This window comes from Cynocephalus volans, chromosome 7, assembly GCF_027409185.1.
Source record: "Cynocephalus volans isolate mCynVol1 chromosome 7, mCynVol1.pri, whole genome shotgun sequence".
Taxonomy (NCBI): Eukaryota; Metazoa; Chordata; class Mammalia; order Dermoptera; family Cynocephalidae; genus Cynocephalus; species Cynocephalus volans.
Genome location: NC_084466.1, coordinates 4,851,647 through 4,871,843, shown reverse-complemented (window position 1 = coordinate 4,871,843; position 20,197 = coordinate 4,851,647). Strand labels below are relative to the sequence as shown.

Genomic DNA, 20,197 nt, shown 5'->3' with positions numbered 1-20,197 from the left:
AGCTTTTGAGGGAGATTCTATCAATTTAAACTTCCAAAACAAGTTTATGGAACAATACCTTTCTCGCCCTAATTTTTAAAACTTTATTTCTTTGCAATTGTAATGATATTAACATTTTTAATATGCCTATTATCCATATTTCTTCTATTAATCATTTTCTTCATCTATATAGGAAGCTTAATCATGACCTTTTTTTTTAATGAAAAGGAAACTTTCATGTATTGGAGACGCACTATATATCAGCGATTATCCTAGAACTTTATTTACATCACCTGTAATTCTAGTAACAATCTAGGTGGGCAAATCTTACTTATTTTTATACATGTTGAAACTGTAGTTCAGGAAATTTAAGTAACTTGCCCACAGCTGTCCAACTAAAAAGCATTTGAACCAATACTCCTACCTAAGACTGAACAAATCCAAGTTCTGACGAGCTTTACCAGGAAGCTGCTGCAAGATAAATGATGCAGCTCATTACACGGACAACGCATGCACATACATGTGCACACACATCACACACATACACACACATGTACATACGACCAAAATAAAGCAGTGAATCCACCCTAGACCTCAGCACCATTGTAAACTCAGTGCACATCATTCCCGACATCTGTTTGTGCACATAATAAAGACAGCAGGAAGGAGAGAAGAATGGATGGATGTCAGATGATGGACAGACAACTAGACAGTCAATAGATTGAAAAAGCCTACAGAAATGAATGACACAACACATTTTTAAATAATACCTCTGCCAGAAGCTTAATTTTATTTAAGCTACTTATCCTGCAAAAGAGTTTAATAGTTGCAAAGGTGTCTAATACTTGTGTAATTACGTCTTTAAATATTTCTTTTGATCTTTCCCAAAACCAAAATCAGAAGAAATGATTTATTTGTTCTTTTGTACCTTTTATAATTTCTTCTTTTAACATTTAACTGTCTAATCCATGTAGTATTTATTTGGACACATAGGTGAGGTACAAAGCTATCTGTTTTTACTTCTAAAAAAATAAATCAATTAGTTAGAGACCTACATTAAATGATTCATTTTTTTCTTTCCTCTCACTGCTTTGTATTCTTTGACATATGAAGTTTATATTGAGGTGTTTGTTTTGTTTTGTTTTTTTAACGTTTACTTGTAGGTGTTTGTGGGGTACAGTGTGTTGTTTCAATATATGCATAGACTGCACAATGATGCATTTAGGGCAGATGGCAGTTTTGTACCTGTTAGTCCCCCACTTCTCCTCCCCTCCCACCTTCCTCCCTTTCCAGCCTCTGGTACCCACTATTATTCTCTCTTCCTCTATGAGAATTGCTTTTTTTTTTCTTTAGATTGCACATATGAGTCAGAACGTGTGGTATTTGTCTTACTGTGCCTGACTTAATTCATTTAACATGATGGTTTCCAGTTCCATCCATGTTGCTGCAAATGATAGGATATCATTTGTTTTTAATAGCCAAATAGAATTCCATTGTGTATATATGCCATGTTATTTTTTTTTTTTAATCTATTTATCCATTGGTGGGCATTTAGGTTGATTCCATCTCTTGGCTATTGTGAATAGTGTTACAATGAACATGGGAGTGCAGGTGTCTTTTCCATATATTGATTTCATTGTTATCATAGCTCTTCTAACTAGATGTTATCTCATTGTGGTTATTGAGAGTTTTTAAAATGCTCTCCTTCCTACTTATATTTCTACCATGTTCAACCAATGGTCTTACAAACAGGATATCCTAGAATCCATACCTTTTTTAAAGAAAATAAATGATCATTTAAGTGGCATATTACAGACCCGAAAGCATTATGATTATGTACTGTTTATGAATAAGAAAATATAGGTGCATAAACAGAGTTGGTTGCCAATTTGATTCTGCAGTTTGGACAAAGTAAGTGGAGAGGAAATAAAAATTCTGTCACCAATGAGAGTAATGGGTATCTACACCACGAGAACTATAACGACAACAGAATATTGTATCCATTGATAGTTTAGGTCAACAATGTGGAAGAGGTGGGTGTGTGTCCTCTTGGTGGACAGTGTTCCAGAATCATCTAGGAGCTTCTGTGCAAGAAGCCCCCTCATGCACACTCCCCTACCCCTCCTGTGCACCCTCCTTCACAGAATCCTGGTTGTTAGAGTCACTGTCAGTGCTTCAGGTTAGTCTTACTCCTTTCCTTACTCACTATGTGGACTCAAACGTCTGAGATTTTATCATCCAAGACTGTATTAAGTTCCACAAGAGAAAGTTTACATTGAATAAAGGAGTGTCAAAAGGTGCTGTATGATTTCTTTAAAGGAATGAAAATCATCACGTTGAAGGAATACCTACACTCCATGTTTATTGAAGCTTTATTTACAATAGCCAAGAGTTGGAATCTACCTAAATGTCCTTTGGCAGATGACTGGATAAGGAAAATCTGGTATATGCACTCAGTGGAGTACTACTGTGCCTTAAAAAAAAAAATGAAATTCTGCCATTCACAGCAACATGGATGCACTTAGAGAAAATTATGTTAAGTGAAATTAGCCAGGCACAGAAAGAGAAATAGCACTTCTTCACTCATAAGTGGAAACAGAGAGAGAGAGAGAAAGAGAGAGAGAGAGAGAGAAGAAAAATCACAATAATGCATTAAAATTTCAAAGAAAAAGAAAAGAGAACAGAACTGTGGTTATTAGAGGTTGGAAATGGAGAGGGGAAGGAGGTTGGGGAGAAACTAGTTAAGGGTCACAAAGATTGATTACATTTTATAAACATGAGTATACTAATTATCCTGATTTGATCACCACATATTGTACATATGTATTGATATTAGATTCTGTACCCCACAAACCTATATAATCAATCAATCAATCAATAAAAGTTAAAAACATGTTTCCTTCAACATTTCACTTTCTTCAATCTTTTTTATAAGAATTCCTTTTGGAAATCACAATATAATTTTTGAGGTGGCTAAGTTGGAGCCATCAAAGCACATGTGTGTGACTTAATTGCGATTTACCTTATATTGTACATGTATACGATTAAGAAATTCTTGATTTACTGCTTGTGTCGCCTAACAAGATACAAGTAACAGCTAATGAGAACCACTCGACACTTAGGCTCAAGTTCCTTTAGGAAAAGCAAGTCCAGTCTAAGGAGACAGGCACAAGGACTGTTTTAGAGTATTGTTACCTTTTTTCTTTACAAATTAATGTGTTTTTATTACTGTACCTGTGTTTAAATCAAAGTATTAAAAGAGCACTTTGTTTTGCCGACTTTCAGAGTTTTCCACCAGACTCTAAGGTAATTATTTCCATATTTTTATTCCAAGTCGGCAGTGCCATACTAAGTGGTTGGATTCCTCTAACTTGAGGCAGCGATAAGCAAAGCGTCATGGAGGGACTTTAAGGATGCCCATTTATTCTGGTGTGTTGTTTTGTTTCAGCATGCAGGCATTGGATATTGGAATATTAGACATCTTTGGTTTTGAAGAATTTCAAAAGAATGGATTTGAACAAGTAAGTAGGCTTTCTTTTGAAATTTTATAAATTTTGGTGGCTTTTTTTCAACTAAGTTCTTTTTTAATTCAGTAGAGACTTTTAGTGTAATTGCTTGCAGATATGGAATTCATATAAGTACTTTATTGTCATGTTTTTAAATTAATATCCCTAGTTTGTGGACATCATTTTTATGTGGTCTTATAAATTACCAGCATGCGTACCCGTTAAAAACAGGGGCATTTGTTTTAAAAGACAATTGTGGATGAAGACCTGAGTCGTGCTTATGGAAATGCTGTTTCAGCTAGAGCGTGAGGACATGAGTATTTGGAATCAGGGCAAGCACCTTCAGAAACCTCAGCAAAAAATCAGAATGGAAATACTGTATTATCCTACATGCTGCCATCTGTAGATTCATCTCTACACTGCATTCATACATAGGACTATTGGAAATTCATAAGGAAGCATTGGTTATTTTAAATTCATCTACCATTTTGGGCATTTTGAAAAGTACTAAACTGCTTAGGTATAGTACTGCATGAATAGTTTTATCAAATTGAGTATACCTAAAAACTAGGTGTTAAGGAAGAGAGGAGAAATACAACTTGCTTAGCAAGTAGAAAAGGGAAATAAAACTATAGAAAGGCTCAGGTGAAAAGACAGAAACCCGAGCTACGTCATATCACAGGAAGAATTACAGCTGTGCACCGTTTGGGAGAACTTTCAATAATTATGTAGTTTGTTTAGCTTCATATTTTTAAGGTAGATAATGTGACAATTAATGACACTTGATAAGGAATTAAATACAATGTGTTTGAAACCCAATTCTGTGACTTTTAATGAAGATTTTTTTTTTCAGCCAAAATGGAGAGTCTATATTGAGCCTTTGTTTCCTCATTTGTAAAATTGGGATAATAATGGACTTACGGAGTTGTGAGACTAAACATGATTGCAATTATAGACGTTGTGCTATCACTTATTAGTACACTGTACATATTTAAGAAGTGGTGGGTAGCTACTATTGCTGTTGTAAATGGGAACACCTAAAAACCTTTTAAAATTCAGCCAGTTTTATTTCTAAAAATGTAGTGCGTCATCCCGTGTGTAGGTTCTAAGTCGTGTTGACTCACCTAATCTGGGGTGAGTCAGCATGAACCATGTTCTTTACAAAGCTTTACAAAATGTTTAATTTGAAATAAGACCAAGGAGGCCATCGAGTTCTTCTCCTTTCATACTTTTGCATGGATTAATAGAAAAGATAAGACTTTATGTGTTTATTTACTGACTGCTTGTTGTAAGAAAAATCATGACGATCACAAGGCGGAAAGCTGTGAAGCGTGACCACTGGAATATACAAGAATCTGCACAGGTCCACAGGCTGCCTCTGACGATGTACGAGGGGACTTCAGAAAGTTCGTGGAAATATTCATGTTGCCTTTCAGTTCTTTTTTTCGACGAACTTTATGAAGAATCCTCATATTTCTAAGCTCAAATGTTTGAATGTTGTCTGGCATTGGTATGGATTCCTTACATTTTTGCCTTAGAAAATATGCAAGCTTTCATGTCTGTCATGAGATGCACTGGTTTATCTGCCTCCTGGTAAGTGACCTGTGGAAATCACAGCTGAAATAGTGTCCTATAATGTCCTCCACTAGGGGACTTGCCTCCCAAACTGCTGTTCCACACCCAGACGTGATTATCGATCGAGTCTATGCTAACAATTAATATGCACAAAACATTTACGTCGTTTTCTTATTTAAACGCATTTATTTTACTACAATTATGTAAATCCCTTACTGTATTTTCTTTCTGCTCAATATTTTAATAATATATTGGAGAATCTATTCACATTCTCAGAGTTTCGTATAACAAGGTATGACATTTTTTCAAATCCACAAAAATGAATCTCTATTAAATCCCAAAACCTAGTTTTAGGCATTTATGGGGAAAATCTTAAGACTGATTCTTAAGCTTAATTATGAAAAAAATAAATATTTTAAAAATGTATATACTGTTTTCTTAGCAGGTTTGCTTGGCTGTTGTGCACAATAGTAACAGGAGTCATTTAGAAGGGTAAAATTATTTTCTTTGTGATGAATGCAAATCTCATCTTAAACTGAATTTAGCAAATTCCAAAATTTGCATGTGAACTTGTATTTTAGAGACCATTGGTTTGAGTGATGCATTCTAGATTCGTTTTTTGCTAACAGAAGGTGGATTTCCTAATTTTTTTTTTTATTTCATGCAAATTTTCAACAACAACAACAACAAAATTAATGCTGTATTCAGAATCAAACCTAGGAAAAATGTTAACGTTTTTAAAATTATTTAATCTGTTTGAGCTATTCCCTAGCATGCCAACTCTTTCAGGACTGAAATTGTGTCTGGTACAGCACTTTGTATACAACAGAAATTTAACAAATGTGTTTTCAATTGAAATTTAAAGAATAAATTTATACGAAAAAATCCTAATACTGGGCTTCCTTGTGATTCCCCTTGCTCAGAAATGTATGCACTTCTTGATAATTCTTTCTGTGTAAGAAGCTTGACAAATGTTTAGAATAGCAACACATATGAGGTGTTATTAAAAAGCACCCCAAAACTTCAGCATCTCCAGCCTCAGTAGTCTCCAGTAGCTCTGGAAGATTAAATGAATGCTTGTGATACTCTTAAATGAGACTTCATTTTGGCTAAAAGGAAATTGTAGCACTGTTTTCCTTTGACTTTGTCTCAGTCAGTTCAAGCTGCCGTAAAACAATACCTTAGACTGGGTAATTGGTAAAAAACAGACATTTATTCTGGAGTCTCTGAAGTCCAAGAGCAAGGTGCCGGCAGAGTCAGTGTCTGCTGAGAGCTCTCTGCTTTGTAGATGGTGCCTTGTTGCTGTTTCCTCACTGGTGGAAGAGCCAGACAGCTCCCTGGGGCCTCTGGTATTAGGGCATGAATCCCATTCAGAAGGATGGAGCCCTCATGACCTGAGCCCTTTGGAAAAGCCTCATCTTCTAATACCATCATCTTGGCGATTAGTTTTCAACACATGAATTTTGAGGGTGCACAATCATTCAAACCGTGGCAGGCTGTTAATGAATCATTTATATTCAAAACTATTTCTTATGGGAGAATTGGGGGTGTCCTCAAAAAGTTTATGGAAAGTTTTGTATTGTCTTTTAATTCTATTTTTCCCAAAACTTTTTGAAGTACCCTCATATTATAGTAAAGACATATTTTCAGAATATTTAGAATAAAAAATATCATTGCTATAACTAAGCAGTAGTTTGATACTTCAGTGGGGAGAGGGAGACTAAATAATTTGAATTGCAAAGTACAATTTAGGAGGCTCTGAATCTGTCACACTGGTTAATTAATTATACTATTGTCACCTTGCTCTTTGTTATGTAATAGCTAAATTCCACAAACTCTTATTTCCTTTGTTGTGTACAGTTTATCTCTAGCACTGTAAAAATATTTCCTAAAACCTGGAAGAGAAAGAAAGCCTCTACAGTCTCCTCTCCAGCATGAAAAGTCAGCAAATTCCAAGTATTCAGTGCTTGATGAATAGAAAGGTAATAAGCAGGACAAAGATGCCCTCTTGCACACTGCGATGCCAATGATGTCAGCAAAGGGAAAGCAATTTGAGGCATAAGAAGTGAAAGTGAGAGGTAAAAATATTTCTGCTTCCAGATGTGATCACGTATCTAGAAAACCAAAAGAATTAATGAGACCATTACTACAAACAATCAAAGAACTTGGCAAAGTAACAAGTTGTAAAATCAGTGTGAAATGAATAACATATATTTTAGAAAAAAATTCTTAGAAGATGTAATAAAAAGATGACGTTTATATTGTTAAAAATAAATAAACTACTTAAGTGAGGGTAACTTAAGATGTTTTTCAAAGTCGAAATAGACTTAAACGAATGGAAAGACATACTGCATTCTCAGACAGAAAGACTTAATGTGACAAAGATGCTGATACCCCCTAAGTTAAAATAACTATAGCTCGACGTAATGCCACTGTAAATAAATGAAGAGTGAACGATAGAATTAGAACACGTCAGTTTTATAGCTCCTGGTAAGTGATGAAATCAGGCAATGAGTATCAAAGACCGCTCACATTATAAAAAGAAAGACAACTTATGCAAGACACCGATCATGTATCACTACCAAGAAGAAAGGAAAGGAGGGAGGAGGGAAGGAAGGAATCTAAAGATGTGCGCATCAGTTAAAAGTGTGGATGTTATTGGACACTAATTTGTTAAAATTAGTGTAAAAATTATACAATAATTAAGGTACTGTGAAATCTGGATGTTTGATAGAATTTAAAGAAATTATTGTTCATTATCTTATGTGTGATAAAGGTACCATGATATGTTTCTTTAAGTCCTTATATCTCAGAAAATCATGCTAGAATGTTTGCTGATTTAATGGCACAAGGTCTGGAAATTGCTTTAAATGAGTCCACTTTTGAGGGCAATAGAGAAATGGATAAAGCAGAATTGGTCATGAGTTGGTAATTATTGATGATTGTTGAATATAGCAGATGGTCAATGGGGGTTCATTACATTATTTCCTTCACTGTGGACTATGTTTAAAATTATTCAAATATACCATTTTATTTTTTTGATAATTGATTATACATACATATGAGATACAATGTTGATTTTAAATGATTGTGTACATGAGAAAATTTGAGATTCTATACATATTATTTTACCGAGTACTAGAATTTTTTTCTCTTAAACATGTTATTACAAAGCTGTGCTTGCTACAGATCTACACCAAAGAGCAAAGTAGTAGAAACAAATGGCTTAATATACAATAATTTCTCTAAATTCCCCCACTAAAAACGTGCATGCAAATACATATAAAGACCCTCTTAAAGCTACAGAGTCTAGTAAAATTATATAACAATAATCCTCTTTAAGCATTTAGAGAATTTGGAGAGAGAACACATTTGCTCAAAGTAAAAGTTTATGTTGCATAAGTAAAAAAAAAATGTGGTATAGAATCTATCTTCAAGCAAACTTTGTCTAAACTATTTTCAGAAGAGTCGTCAAGGACTTAACACATGCCCCTGCTTACAGACTGTTTTCTAAAAAGTGAGGTTTATTGGAAAGTCTAGATGAACAATACCAGTCAGGCTTGAGCTATATGCTCAAAGAGTCTGGAAAAATCTAGATCCCTTAACATCTAAAGTTTAATGAAATGATATTATATAATTTGGAAATCTTAACCTCAAAAAATATTCTGAAACCCTTTATTGTGAAATCACTATCCTGGATATGATAGAAAATAAATCAAGTAATAAATTAACTATTATTATTTGTAACTCTTACCAAATACTCTTCACATGGATTATCCCATTTTACAGGAGGGAAACCTGAGAGTGCTACAGTTTCTGTTCTGTAAGAGATTGAACTAGCAGTACCTAGAAGGATTCATTTATCTGGCTCAAATTAATCAGAGAAATATGGTTCATTCATTCAATAAACATTTATTGTATGTGTGCCAAATTCCAGACCCTGTCCCAGGCAGTAAAGCTTACACTGACATTATGGGGTGTTAGGTAGGACTCAAATGTCAGAACGACCAATTCTTTTTCTTTCTTTCCTCTAGCAAGATAACGTGTTCCCCCTTCTGCACCTGTCCCTCCCTCTTTTACATCCCTATTTTTCAGTGTTGCAGCTTTTATGGCTGTATGATGAATTACCTGAAAACTTAGTAGCACAAATAAACATTTATTATGTTCACTAATTCTTCTGGTTGGGAATTTGAACAGGGCACCGGGGGCAGGGGGTCATGTTGTCTCTGGTCCATAGTGTCTGGCACCTCAGCTGCAGTGCTTGAATGCTGGAGGCAAAAGTCATCTGAAGGCTCCTCCAACTACAAATATGGGGGCCTCAGTTCCTGTTTGCATGTGAGTCTGTCCATGTGGGTCTCTTCTTGAGCTTCTACCATGAGTCAGATTATTTTCCTATACGAGTCAGATTATTTTCTGAGCAGCCCTCTCAGAAAATTCAGGGATGTTCCCCAGGCATTTACAGGGCCAAGTAAGAATTCAGACGTGTGGCTCCATTGCTTCATGTGCCATGCCATCAATTAGGTTTTCAGTACCTCTAAGCTTTGCATTTAATTCTAGATAAAGACAACTATTTGAAAAGGGACAAGTATTTCAGTAGAAATGATATATTAATCATTGTTTTTAAGCCCATATTAATAAATTTACATGACAAGAAAGGCATATTAATTAAGCTGAAGGTTTACTGCTAAAAAGAAAACCAAATAACAAGCTTTAAAAAAAAATGATGAACAATTTGACATAGTTTAAAAAAAAAAAAAAAAAGCATTTTCACCATAGTCTGTGTTTCCACCTTTGGGCATGACTTCTATTTAAACTGAGTGACGTATCTTGTATAAAATGTATCATACGAAATATCTAAAAATGTTTTTCTCTTAATTTGTATTTTTTCAATTCTGATCTTAGTATATTATACAGAATTTGGCAATAAATTTAGCCAATTGGTTTGCTGTTGGCTGGCTTCTTTTTGAAGACCAATCCTTTAAATCCCAAAGTAGCAATTCTATACATTAAAAGAGAATATAGTCATGAATTAAAATACTGGATTTGTTTTGTGAAACTATGTTGGTCTGTGTAATGCATAACTAAAAAAAAGTAGGATAAAGTGGTTTTTATCTGTATAAAAATGATGTTTTTATGTATGTGAAGTAACTGTCATTTATATTTGCTTAAGATCTGTAAATATACATTGATTTTAAAATACCAAAGGGAAACTAGAGAAGGAAAAAGATGCCTGGTTCCTTTAAGAAACTATAACACACCATATAAAGAAGGAAAGGGGAAAGGGGAGTAGAAATAAAACCAATAGACAGACACAAGCAAGTACAGAAGCCTGGACCAGGGGTAAGGGGTGGGCAGGGTCCAGGGCACGTGCTCCATTCCTGTTTGCAGCCTGAAGGTCCTGAGTGGGACTCTAGTAGGGGACGTCCTCTATCTGAAAAATAAGGTCAGATTATTGGCAGAGGTAGAACTCTCTGTCGGAGTAAGATAGATAGTGCTAGAAAAAAAGTAAACTTGACCTTTCTCAAACAAGGATGGTAGAGAAGAAAGGCCTCTACAGCAATAGGAAATTCAGAGAAGACAAAATAGATGACAGAATTTTAAAGCTGAAACAAACGAGATGCTGTCCCCTCACCAAATTCATTCCCCCTCCCCCCACCTGCTATTTTATAAACCATGTATCAAAATCGGGGATAATTGCTTTCTTTAGAGAATGCCATCTAGATTCATTCATGGAGCAGTCTGCTTAACCCAAGGTAGTCTTCAAAAAGGAAGCTGGAGGTTTACAGTACACCTGACTCATGAAAGGCCCTGAAAAGCCCTGCAGAGAAGCTCATTAATTTAATTCAGTCTTTCCCCAATAGGTTTCTGCTTATTTAATTTTTTTAGACAATAGCTATTAATGTCTCATACGGTTAGTGTTCTGCTAAACATACTTGAGACGTAACAAAGATCTGAAATCTAACATCATTTCTGCCTTCACTATTTTTTTTCTCTCCCTCTCTCACACACACAGACACATCAATTTATGATATATACCTGTATATATTAACTGATGAGCAAATTGGTTAATGGATTGTGTATTCAATGTCCCACCATCTGTATCAGTGTGCTCAATCATCTCTCTATATTAGAATCACCTGGAAAGCTCTTAAAATAAATCAGTGCCTGGGCCCCACTCCAATTTAATTGGTTTGGGGTCAAGCCTAGACATCTCCTTTTTAAAAAAGCTTCCCAGTTAATTCCAAAATGCAGATGAAATTGAGAACCACTGTCTAATGTCTAGAGCTCTGCCTTCAACTGGAGTCAGCTTTAATTAATCTCCTACTTTAATTCTGTGATGTATATGCCATGCTCTATTATATTTTTGTTTTAGATATATTTCACGGAGTAATAAAAATAAAAGGAGAACAGTTGGTGGAAATTTAAGCTTGTCGTTAGTTCGGATGACGGGCCATCTGGATAAGCAGTAAGGTTCTCTTGCTAAAGAATGTTTTCAAGGGGTGCATAATTTTTATTATTAAACCAGTCAGTAACGGCACTTAATGTACAAGCACGCCTTCTAATTAGAGAAGGGTACATACTAATTAAGCAGTCACCTAATAATTATTCATTACCATTTATAAATGCTCACCTTTCACCCACATTCAAGTCTACTCTGAGGAATACCTGCAGCTCTGATGAACCCAAAACAGTTCTGATGGGTAGAGTTAAAAAGCAAAAACCATGATCATTTTACATTGAACTCAGTGATCTTCTCAATTACTGATGCGCATTTATACTTCTAGACATATAAACTACTTTGATTGCAAAAATCTTCACTTTGTCTTTTTATGATTGTGTTCAACACACCCTCAAATGCACATTCACACGCAAAGGCAGTTCAGTGAAAATGAATCCAGAATAAGGAGGTTCTGGCCATGATTTCAACCACCATTTAGATGGTGGGATAGTTTTTTTCCTGTTTTCAAGTATAGATCTGACATCGGATGACATATTAACCTTAGCTACATTTCCTAGCAGTTTTGAACTTCATGCTACAGTATGGAGGGCACTTCAAAAAGTTGCTGGAAAAATGGAATTAAAAGACAATACAAATCTTAGCATGAACTTTTTGAAGTGCTCTCATACTTCTATATTTTAACTCTGGTTTAAACAATAAGTTATTAGAACAATTTAGATATAGGGAAAGACAAACTTTTGGTAAAACATTTTAATGTGCACATCAAAATGATTTTTGAAGAACATTCTGCTTTGGACTGTGTCTATTCCCAGTGATTCACTTATCACTAGTGCTGCTCTCCCCTGTTAGAAATATAAATACAGATTTAGTTCCAGAAAGCATCCCTGTAATAAAAGCTACAAGTTGAAAATCAGTCCACAGGCTACTCATTTTACACATCAAGCTGGAATTTTCCCTATGGGATTTTAATACATTACCTTAAGACCTGGCCCCTTCAGCTCTTTTTGTTTATCATGGCTTTGTCTACGTTCTCACTTGGTTTCACCATTTAGATTAAACCAGTGGATCAATTCAGGGAAGCCAATTTTCAATTTAATTAATATTAGTAAAAATAAAGAAAATATCTATTTTTTCTATTATGAAAAGGCTCCAGTCAGTCAAAACTCTATGGATAAGGTCTGCCATAAGACCGTCAAGAGCAAGGGAATTTCATCAGATTGTCATCAAAAGTAATTTTTGTTAATGCAGAGCTGCAGACTATTCTGAGCGCGAAATAAGAGAATTCTATTAAATATGTTAGAGACATCTACGTCTATCTGAATATTTTTGATGAGAGAGACTCAAAATGAAGGGAATAAGAAGGGTCATATAATTTGGATATTTATTGCACAATAGGTAATCAGCCATTGAGTTTTCTCCCTGGAATTCTTCATCAGACTTCTTTACTGCTTCATGCAGTAACAGACATCACCTATTTTTCATGGCTTTGACATTTGTTTCTCAGCAATCTGTTTTCTAAAATAGATGACATTTGATTAAGCTCACTATTCACAAACAATTTTAAATCAAACTGCAGAGGTATAGGATCTACATGACTAGATGCATTTTTTAATATCAAAAAACGTGAGAAGTTACAATTGTACGTATCACAGAATCAAAAAGAATCTTTTCTAATGATTTCATTCTATAAAAGGTATTTATTTTCTGTACGTTTACAGTAAATACACCAAATTTTAATAATTTTATAGTGTTTATTATTCTTTAGTAAAAAAAATTACATCAGTATTAAAGAAGCTTAACAAATTATTAGATTGAGGGAACACACCAAAATACTATTTTTAATTTTAAAATTTCAGTTTTTCTTTCCTAACAACAATCTTTATAAATTTCTATTTTTCGTTAATCTTTAAAATGAAATCCACGAGTAGATGTATTACTTTAACAGTAGGAATAATATTGTGGATAGATGCTATGCAGTTTTATAGAAAATGTGACGCCGTTACTGGAGATTTACACACTGTAGGATAAGATGTACGTAGAACCTAATCTTGAAGATCTGTGACTACTTTTATCACTTAGTTTTGATGGAATAACACATGGAGATGAGCGTACTAGACTGTATCCACTACAAGAAAGAAAATATTTTCCATTTGATTTTTAAATACTGAGAGCTGTCCTTCCCTTTGCCAATTATAACATGCAGAATTTAGCTATATTCAAATCAGATTTGCTTTAACAACAACACATGTAAAGTTAAATGACCTATACGGTAAGTTTGCATCTGAAGTGACTATATTTTTAATTAAAACAATTGATCACTGAAAGTGAGTGTTTATCTAAGAAGCATTTGGCTTTAAATTTAAAGAGCTTCCACCTTTGCATGTATCTCATGGAATTTAGTTGTCAAGAAGCAGAGAGGGAAACATTCTAGTTAATTACTAGATAAAGAAGATAGAAGGGAGAAAATTCTAGAAATTCCAGTGATCATGGATGGAATTGGGGAAGAAGTTGAGAGATTCCAAGCTTAAATAAATTCCGGTGTGTTCTTTAGGTTTTAAAATGACTTCTAAGACAAGAACAACGTGGTAAGGTTATTTTATTTTTAACTTAGATCTTATTTTGTAATAGAAAACATTACAGAAATAGTCTACAGAAAGGAATTGATCACTGAATTTACAGAAACCATGTTTTCCTGTAAAATCAAGAGTTGGAAGAAAAGCAATTGGAAAGGTCAGTAGCCAAGAAGCATCATTTTTTGACCAGGAGCTAAGAATAATTTTGTTATCGTTTGTGTGTCAGTCTATGGCATTTCAATCTTATTTTTAATAAAGTTATTGCTTTAATATTTTATTTATTATATTTCCACCATAACATTATTCCCTGCCTATTATATTAATAATAAAAAAAAAAGTCCATGTACAGTCATCATTAAAATAACTACATCAGATCATAAGACCCACTAAATTTTCAGCTTTCTCACCTCTGCTCAGTCATGGTGCCCCACACGGCTGCAGTCCTGTCATTCTTTAATCGTCTAATTTCTGAAGCTGTTTGAGCCATGTACACCTGCTCACAAAATTCTGGCCCAATCAAGAGGTAAAGAATAGAACTTGACTGCAAATCAGTCCCATCTCAGCACAGACTGTGCTGAGCAGTGTTCTGACCAGTGTTCTGCGCTCTGACATGTTTCTTTCAGTATTTCTTCCCTTAAGAAGTTTCCCTGTGAGGCGTCTTCATGCCTCTATAATCCCACAATCTTCCATACTCCTTAATAGGGATCTGGAAGAAAATGCCCCTTTCCATCTATGTGCATGTGATTCTCAATCCATTAACAGCCACACCCTTATGGGTAGGTGCAGACTCCCATGTGGAGCATTAAACCTTTTCTGGTGTGGGTCACTTGGGAAGGTGACTTGTCTCGCTGACATAAGGGACGCTGTTACATGAGCGAGAGAGACAACATGAACTCCAAGTAGAGGGAATAGGATGCCTACTTCACAAGTGTTGTGATAACATCACACTTGGAGAAGATTTGGGGTACGTGAAGAAGGGAAATTCAGGGAGATCTTTCTTTGTTCTGGTGACTTTATCTCAGTCATGTGTTCTTTACAAAAGCTTTGGCATTTTCTTTATATGAATACAGGATATTTCACACTGAATATAAACCTAGTTATCATTCCCTTCGCAGATGAGATCTGGTTTTTTTGGAAATGTCTTATCAGTTGTTTTCATCTATGTAAATGATTCATCTTTATCTGGATTTTACCTCGGACGACAGTGGTATGGGCGTGGATGGGGGAACACGAAGGTCTATGAGACCGAACGAGCTTGGGAAGGAAGTGGGGCAGGTAGAGAAGATACTGAGGCCCAGGACTGGACCAGAACCCTCCAATCTAAGGAGATTGAGGAGAGACAGCGGGAGTGGAAGGAGGGCAGAGGGCACAGCATCCTGAGAGACGGCGACGAGGTGCCCAGGAAGCTGAGAAACCAACCCCGTCCAGTATGGCTGGGGGTCACAGGCCATGGATGCTTAGAATCCAGCACTGGATTTGGAAATGCACACATCGCTGGTGACGTCCACAGAAGGACTGGGGTTGAGGCACGAGTGCAAAGGTTTCATTAGAGTGGTTTCCAGAGAGAATGGGAGAAGCATATGAGATAATAAATCAAGACAAGCCTCTTGTGGGTTTTTGATACTAAGGAAAGCAGTGAATTGGGAGTATCCTAGAGGGGAACTAAGATTTCGTTTTGGTTAGATTTGAGTTACTTTTCATTTTTGAAGATGTTATAGGATAAAGAAAATTTCATGTTTTTATGTAAGAAATTAAGATATTAAGATGAAGAAATAACATATTTGTTTCTCGATGGGAATATCTTGTGGGAAGAGAAAACTCGACAGTCGGAGGAACATAGACACTTTTCTGATAAAGAAAGTAGTTTCTACAATAAAATGCTTAGACTTGTTATTATTTCTGGAAGAAACCCCACATTCATTCTTGCCCATCACCCACGTACAACTAGAAATGAGGGACACAAGAAACACTTCACGTGTCTCTGCCATCTCGTGATAAACCCCAGCTTCTTCTACCTTCATTTCTTGAGGAGAGTCCAAACATATTTTCCTTTTGGAAATATTTTTTAAATGCTCAAATATGTTTGCAGCTCAGCATTTGTAAATTAATGCTGTAATTATACTTTTTGTTGTTTTTAAAATAGTCACGTTAAATTGCATAGTCAGGCAATATGATGTCAAACAATATGAAAGGAAACTCTTTGACTTCTCAGGGTTTATCCTGATAGACTAAATGGACGCAGAACGTTCCCGAGTCAGTGTTTCACTGGCCTGCAACTGTGTTGTTGAATGAGTGGATATGCAGTGCTGTGTTATCTCGTGAATTGTTTTCTTTCTTCCCCAAAACAGCTTTGTGTCAACATCACCAACGAGAAGATGCACCACTATATCAATGACCTGCTTTTTCTCCACGAGCAAACAGAATGTGTCCAAGAGGGAGTTACCATGGAAACAGCATATTCTCCTGGTAACCAGACTGGAGTTTTGGATTTTTTTTTCCAGGTATGCATGTAGTATAATTAGATACTTAACAGAATACATGCGTTGAAATATATTGAAGACAACATTTTCTTTCAGGAGGCCTTATTATTGAGATATGTGAGATTCAGCAACGTACTTAAAATCTTTCAAAATCCACTGAGAAGCACAAGTTATTTTTTTCTGAGGGAACATTTGAAGGATCACCAGTTCATTGAAAGGAAAAGAAATATCAGGTCATTCTGATATTAAAATACTCACCAATGTTTACTCCACATTGTGAAAACTCTCCTTTGGCAGTTACAAGTGCCCAATGTACAAAATTGGTTTTTTATAAAATAACTCGTAAGATGAATGATACCATAAAACATATTCAGAATCTGTTTTGTTTTCAAAGTTTCAAAAATTCAAATTTGGAAAAATTGGCAGGAAAAACATATACACACATATGTAACATTTGATTAAATTAAGAGTCTGGGGGCATCTTCAGGTGTTTATACTTTTCTTAGTTGTTTTACATTACAATGAAAAAATTTTTGATACAATATCGTTGTCCTATAAGCAAAAGTCCTTCATGTAAAGAGCAATGCCTATTTACTAATACAGGAAGACATTATATGGATTTCCCATAATCTCTCTAGATGCTTGAACATTGTTTAAAATAGACACTATTCAACTATTTAGAGAGCACAATAGTTCATTCTCTGCCCTCTGTTACTGTAGAGGTAGATTTCTAAATTGCTTTATTTTGTGCATTTTTCTAATATTGTAACATACTCTTGTTTATTCTACCAACTTGTCCACATTCTTTTTTCTAAATTACAGCAGAAGCCCCCTTCCTAAAGAAAGCCCTCCCTCATCATGACACACATAGTACCTAATTTGCCTATTTAAGGTTAAAAATTTCTTCAAACTTGCAAAAGTGTACACTTAAATGCATACAGAAAGCCTCAGGCACCCACCACCCTCATCCTAGCTCTGTCCTTGACTGGTAAGCAGTGGTCTTCACAATGAAGGAAATTCTCTCTTTGGTTATCATCCTTGAGGTTTCATCTTTGGAATGATTATTTCAATAGTGGGACCTCATCACTATGAGTTGGAAATGACGGTGGACATTTCTAACTGCCATTTCTATTTGACACCCATGAAACTGGCAAATATTGTGCAAATCCAGGGTGAAACTTCCAGTTTTGTCTGTAAAAATGTAAGTCTTTATATATCGGGCAAGCATATAGTCTACAATACAAAAGACACTTACTTCTTCCTTTCTAGTAATCCATAATCCTTCACTACTCACCAACATTTAGATATTTGCATAGGCCATTTTCATATCTCAATGATTGTATATTGGTCTTATGCAAGGGGAGGGATTGATCCAGATTCTTACCAAATTCTGAAAGTGTCTAGTACTTTTTGCTGTGCTCTAGTATTTTATGATTCTTGTCGTTAAGGTGAAACTGCATATGATAACGTATCACATGCAATAGAGCCATTCAGTCTCTCCTAAACCTTTACTACTGAAAGAAATAAACTCATTTCTTCCTTTTCTTTTGACTCATTTCCCATGTCCTATTATCTTTTCTAAACACCGTGGCAAGTGTTCAAAGTCTAGAAGGCTGATTACCACTATTCTTTGATGGCTTTATTTCAGACATCCAGAAAACATAACACACAACGTTTAAAAAAAAAAAATTGGAGACAATACAAATTATAATGCTTAAAAAAAAAATCTTGCTAGTAACCAGCCACCTTATCCTTGGAGAAGTCGTCTTGCTTTTTAGAGCAGAGTTATTTAGCTCTTTATGAATTGATCTCTTCTCTTATATTAATTTGAAGCCTTGTCTTTGAATTACTGAAACACCCATTAAATGCTTTACCAAATGAACATTCTCACCCCCAAAGAGGAGGTCGGTCACGGCCCCTGAAACATGAACGTACCTGCAGACAGCCTTGAAATACCCTATTTGTCCATCTGGCGCTTGTCTGAATGTGCTTGTGTAGATGTTTGCGTATGGACATGTAATGATACATAGAGCAAGTGTCATGACAGTCTGTGCAGATTGATAGATGAGGGCAGCCACTTATACTGTCATGACATGAACATTTTACTAAGTCTTTAGCAGGTAGGTTGCTACAAATTGAAATAAAGTATTGCTTGATTTTAAAAACATCACAGACAGGGCCAGTCCTTGGCAAACTCCTCAAACAGACTGTTGCTTTTAAGGTTTCTTGCTATCCATTTTGGAGAGCTATATACATATTTATTTCCCCACCTCTGGGCTCTTCATAGGGGCTCTTCATGGGGTCCTTGGCCACTCTGAGATTCTTGCCGTGTATGGTACAAAGCTGACTGTTGGGCTGGCTAGTGCTCCTAGTAAGGGACTTTCTTCTCCAAATTTCCTTATTGAAAAACATTTTTCTATTGGTAACGAAAGTCTCTGCAGGTAGTGCTGAGCTTGGGTGACTTCTGGAGGTGGTGAACTTGCTTTTCACGGGCATTCCCAATTCCTTCCTACGGCCACTCTCCAGTTCTTTTGTCCTTCTATCCTTTCCTCCCCAGGGAGGCTGTTCGGTTTCTCATTCTGGAGAGGGCTGTCATAGTTATCCTATAGCTCCAAAAGAATTCCCTCTGGCGTGGGAACCCCCAGGCGTGTGTCTTTCCCATTGCTGGCATAATTAACTTCTACCCCCTGTGTGTGGCAAGGGAGTGATCTCTCCCTCCACAGCACTCAGACAATTCTGTGTTGTCTTTGGATTTTCGTCAGTATCAGTAGGAGACTCTGAAGGGCTTAAAACAACTGAAATATTTAAGACAAAAAGAAATGACCTCCTATTTGTTAAATAAATGACATTATAAAAAGTCTTCGGTGTTATGGTTTGGTAATCTCAGGTCAAAATGCAAACTGAAATCACTACACTACACGGTGAATATATATATATCTTCACTTCCTAAAAAGAATTATTTTTATGGTATTCACAGCTAAAAGTTCATTGAGTTGGTGTGAAGAATTAAGATATTTGACAGATTTAATGTAAAGAAATAGTATTAATTACCTTATTCAAAAAGATAGATTTGATATGCTAACAAACATTCCTAGGAGATCTAAAAGAAAAGGTCAACTGTACTAGGTAAAAAGTTATTCAACTCTTGTCTAAACCACGTGGGTAGAATGGTGCTCTATATATAGGGGAATGAAACAGGTGGGGAAGTCAGTTAAGTAACCTTTTCCTTCAAGTGAGATTAATTTTAAACTGTTGCTCACGTGTGTGTGTGTGTGTGTGTGTGTGTGTGTGTGTGTGTGTGTGTGTGTGTGTGATTTTAGTTTTCTTGTTTGGCAGTTAACAACTATCAGACTTCTAATTTAAGTTTTATAAGTCATAGGTTCAAATTTTCTTTTTTTTTTAGGTCTAAATATTAAAATATCAGAGTAATTTCTTCTTCCTGCTGAATGGGATTTTGCCACAATTGTTATGACTTAGCATCACTGTCAGTATTATGTTTTGATAAGTTTCTGGTCTCGTGATAAGTATGAAGTACTCAATATGAGTTTTAGTCAAGAAAAATGACACCTATCCTAGTTGAAAATTTTACTTTTTTAAGTAAGATGAGAATGCAATTTTTAAACA

The 20,197-nt window shown here is 35.5% G+C and overlaps 1 protein-coding gene across 1 annotated transcript in view; it reads left to right on the top strand.

Moving 5' to 3' along the window:
* Window positions 1-20,197, top strand: part of MYO16 (myosin XVI) — a 491,528-nt gene that overhangs the window by 300,123 nt on the left and 171,208 nt on the right. The window contains exons 20-21 of the mRNA XM_063102217.1: window positions 3,428-3,500; window positions 16,442-16,594. Coding sequence (XP_062958287.1) covers window positions 3,428-3,500; window positions 16,442-16,594 — 226 coding nt within the window. The remainder of the gene's footprint in view (window positions 1-3,427; window positions 3,501-16,441; window positions 16,595-20,197) is intronic.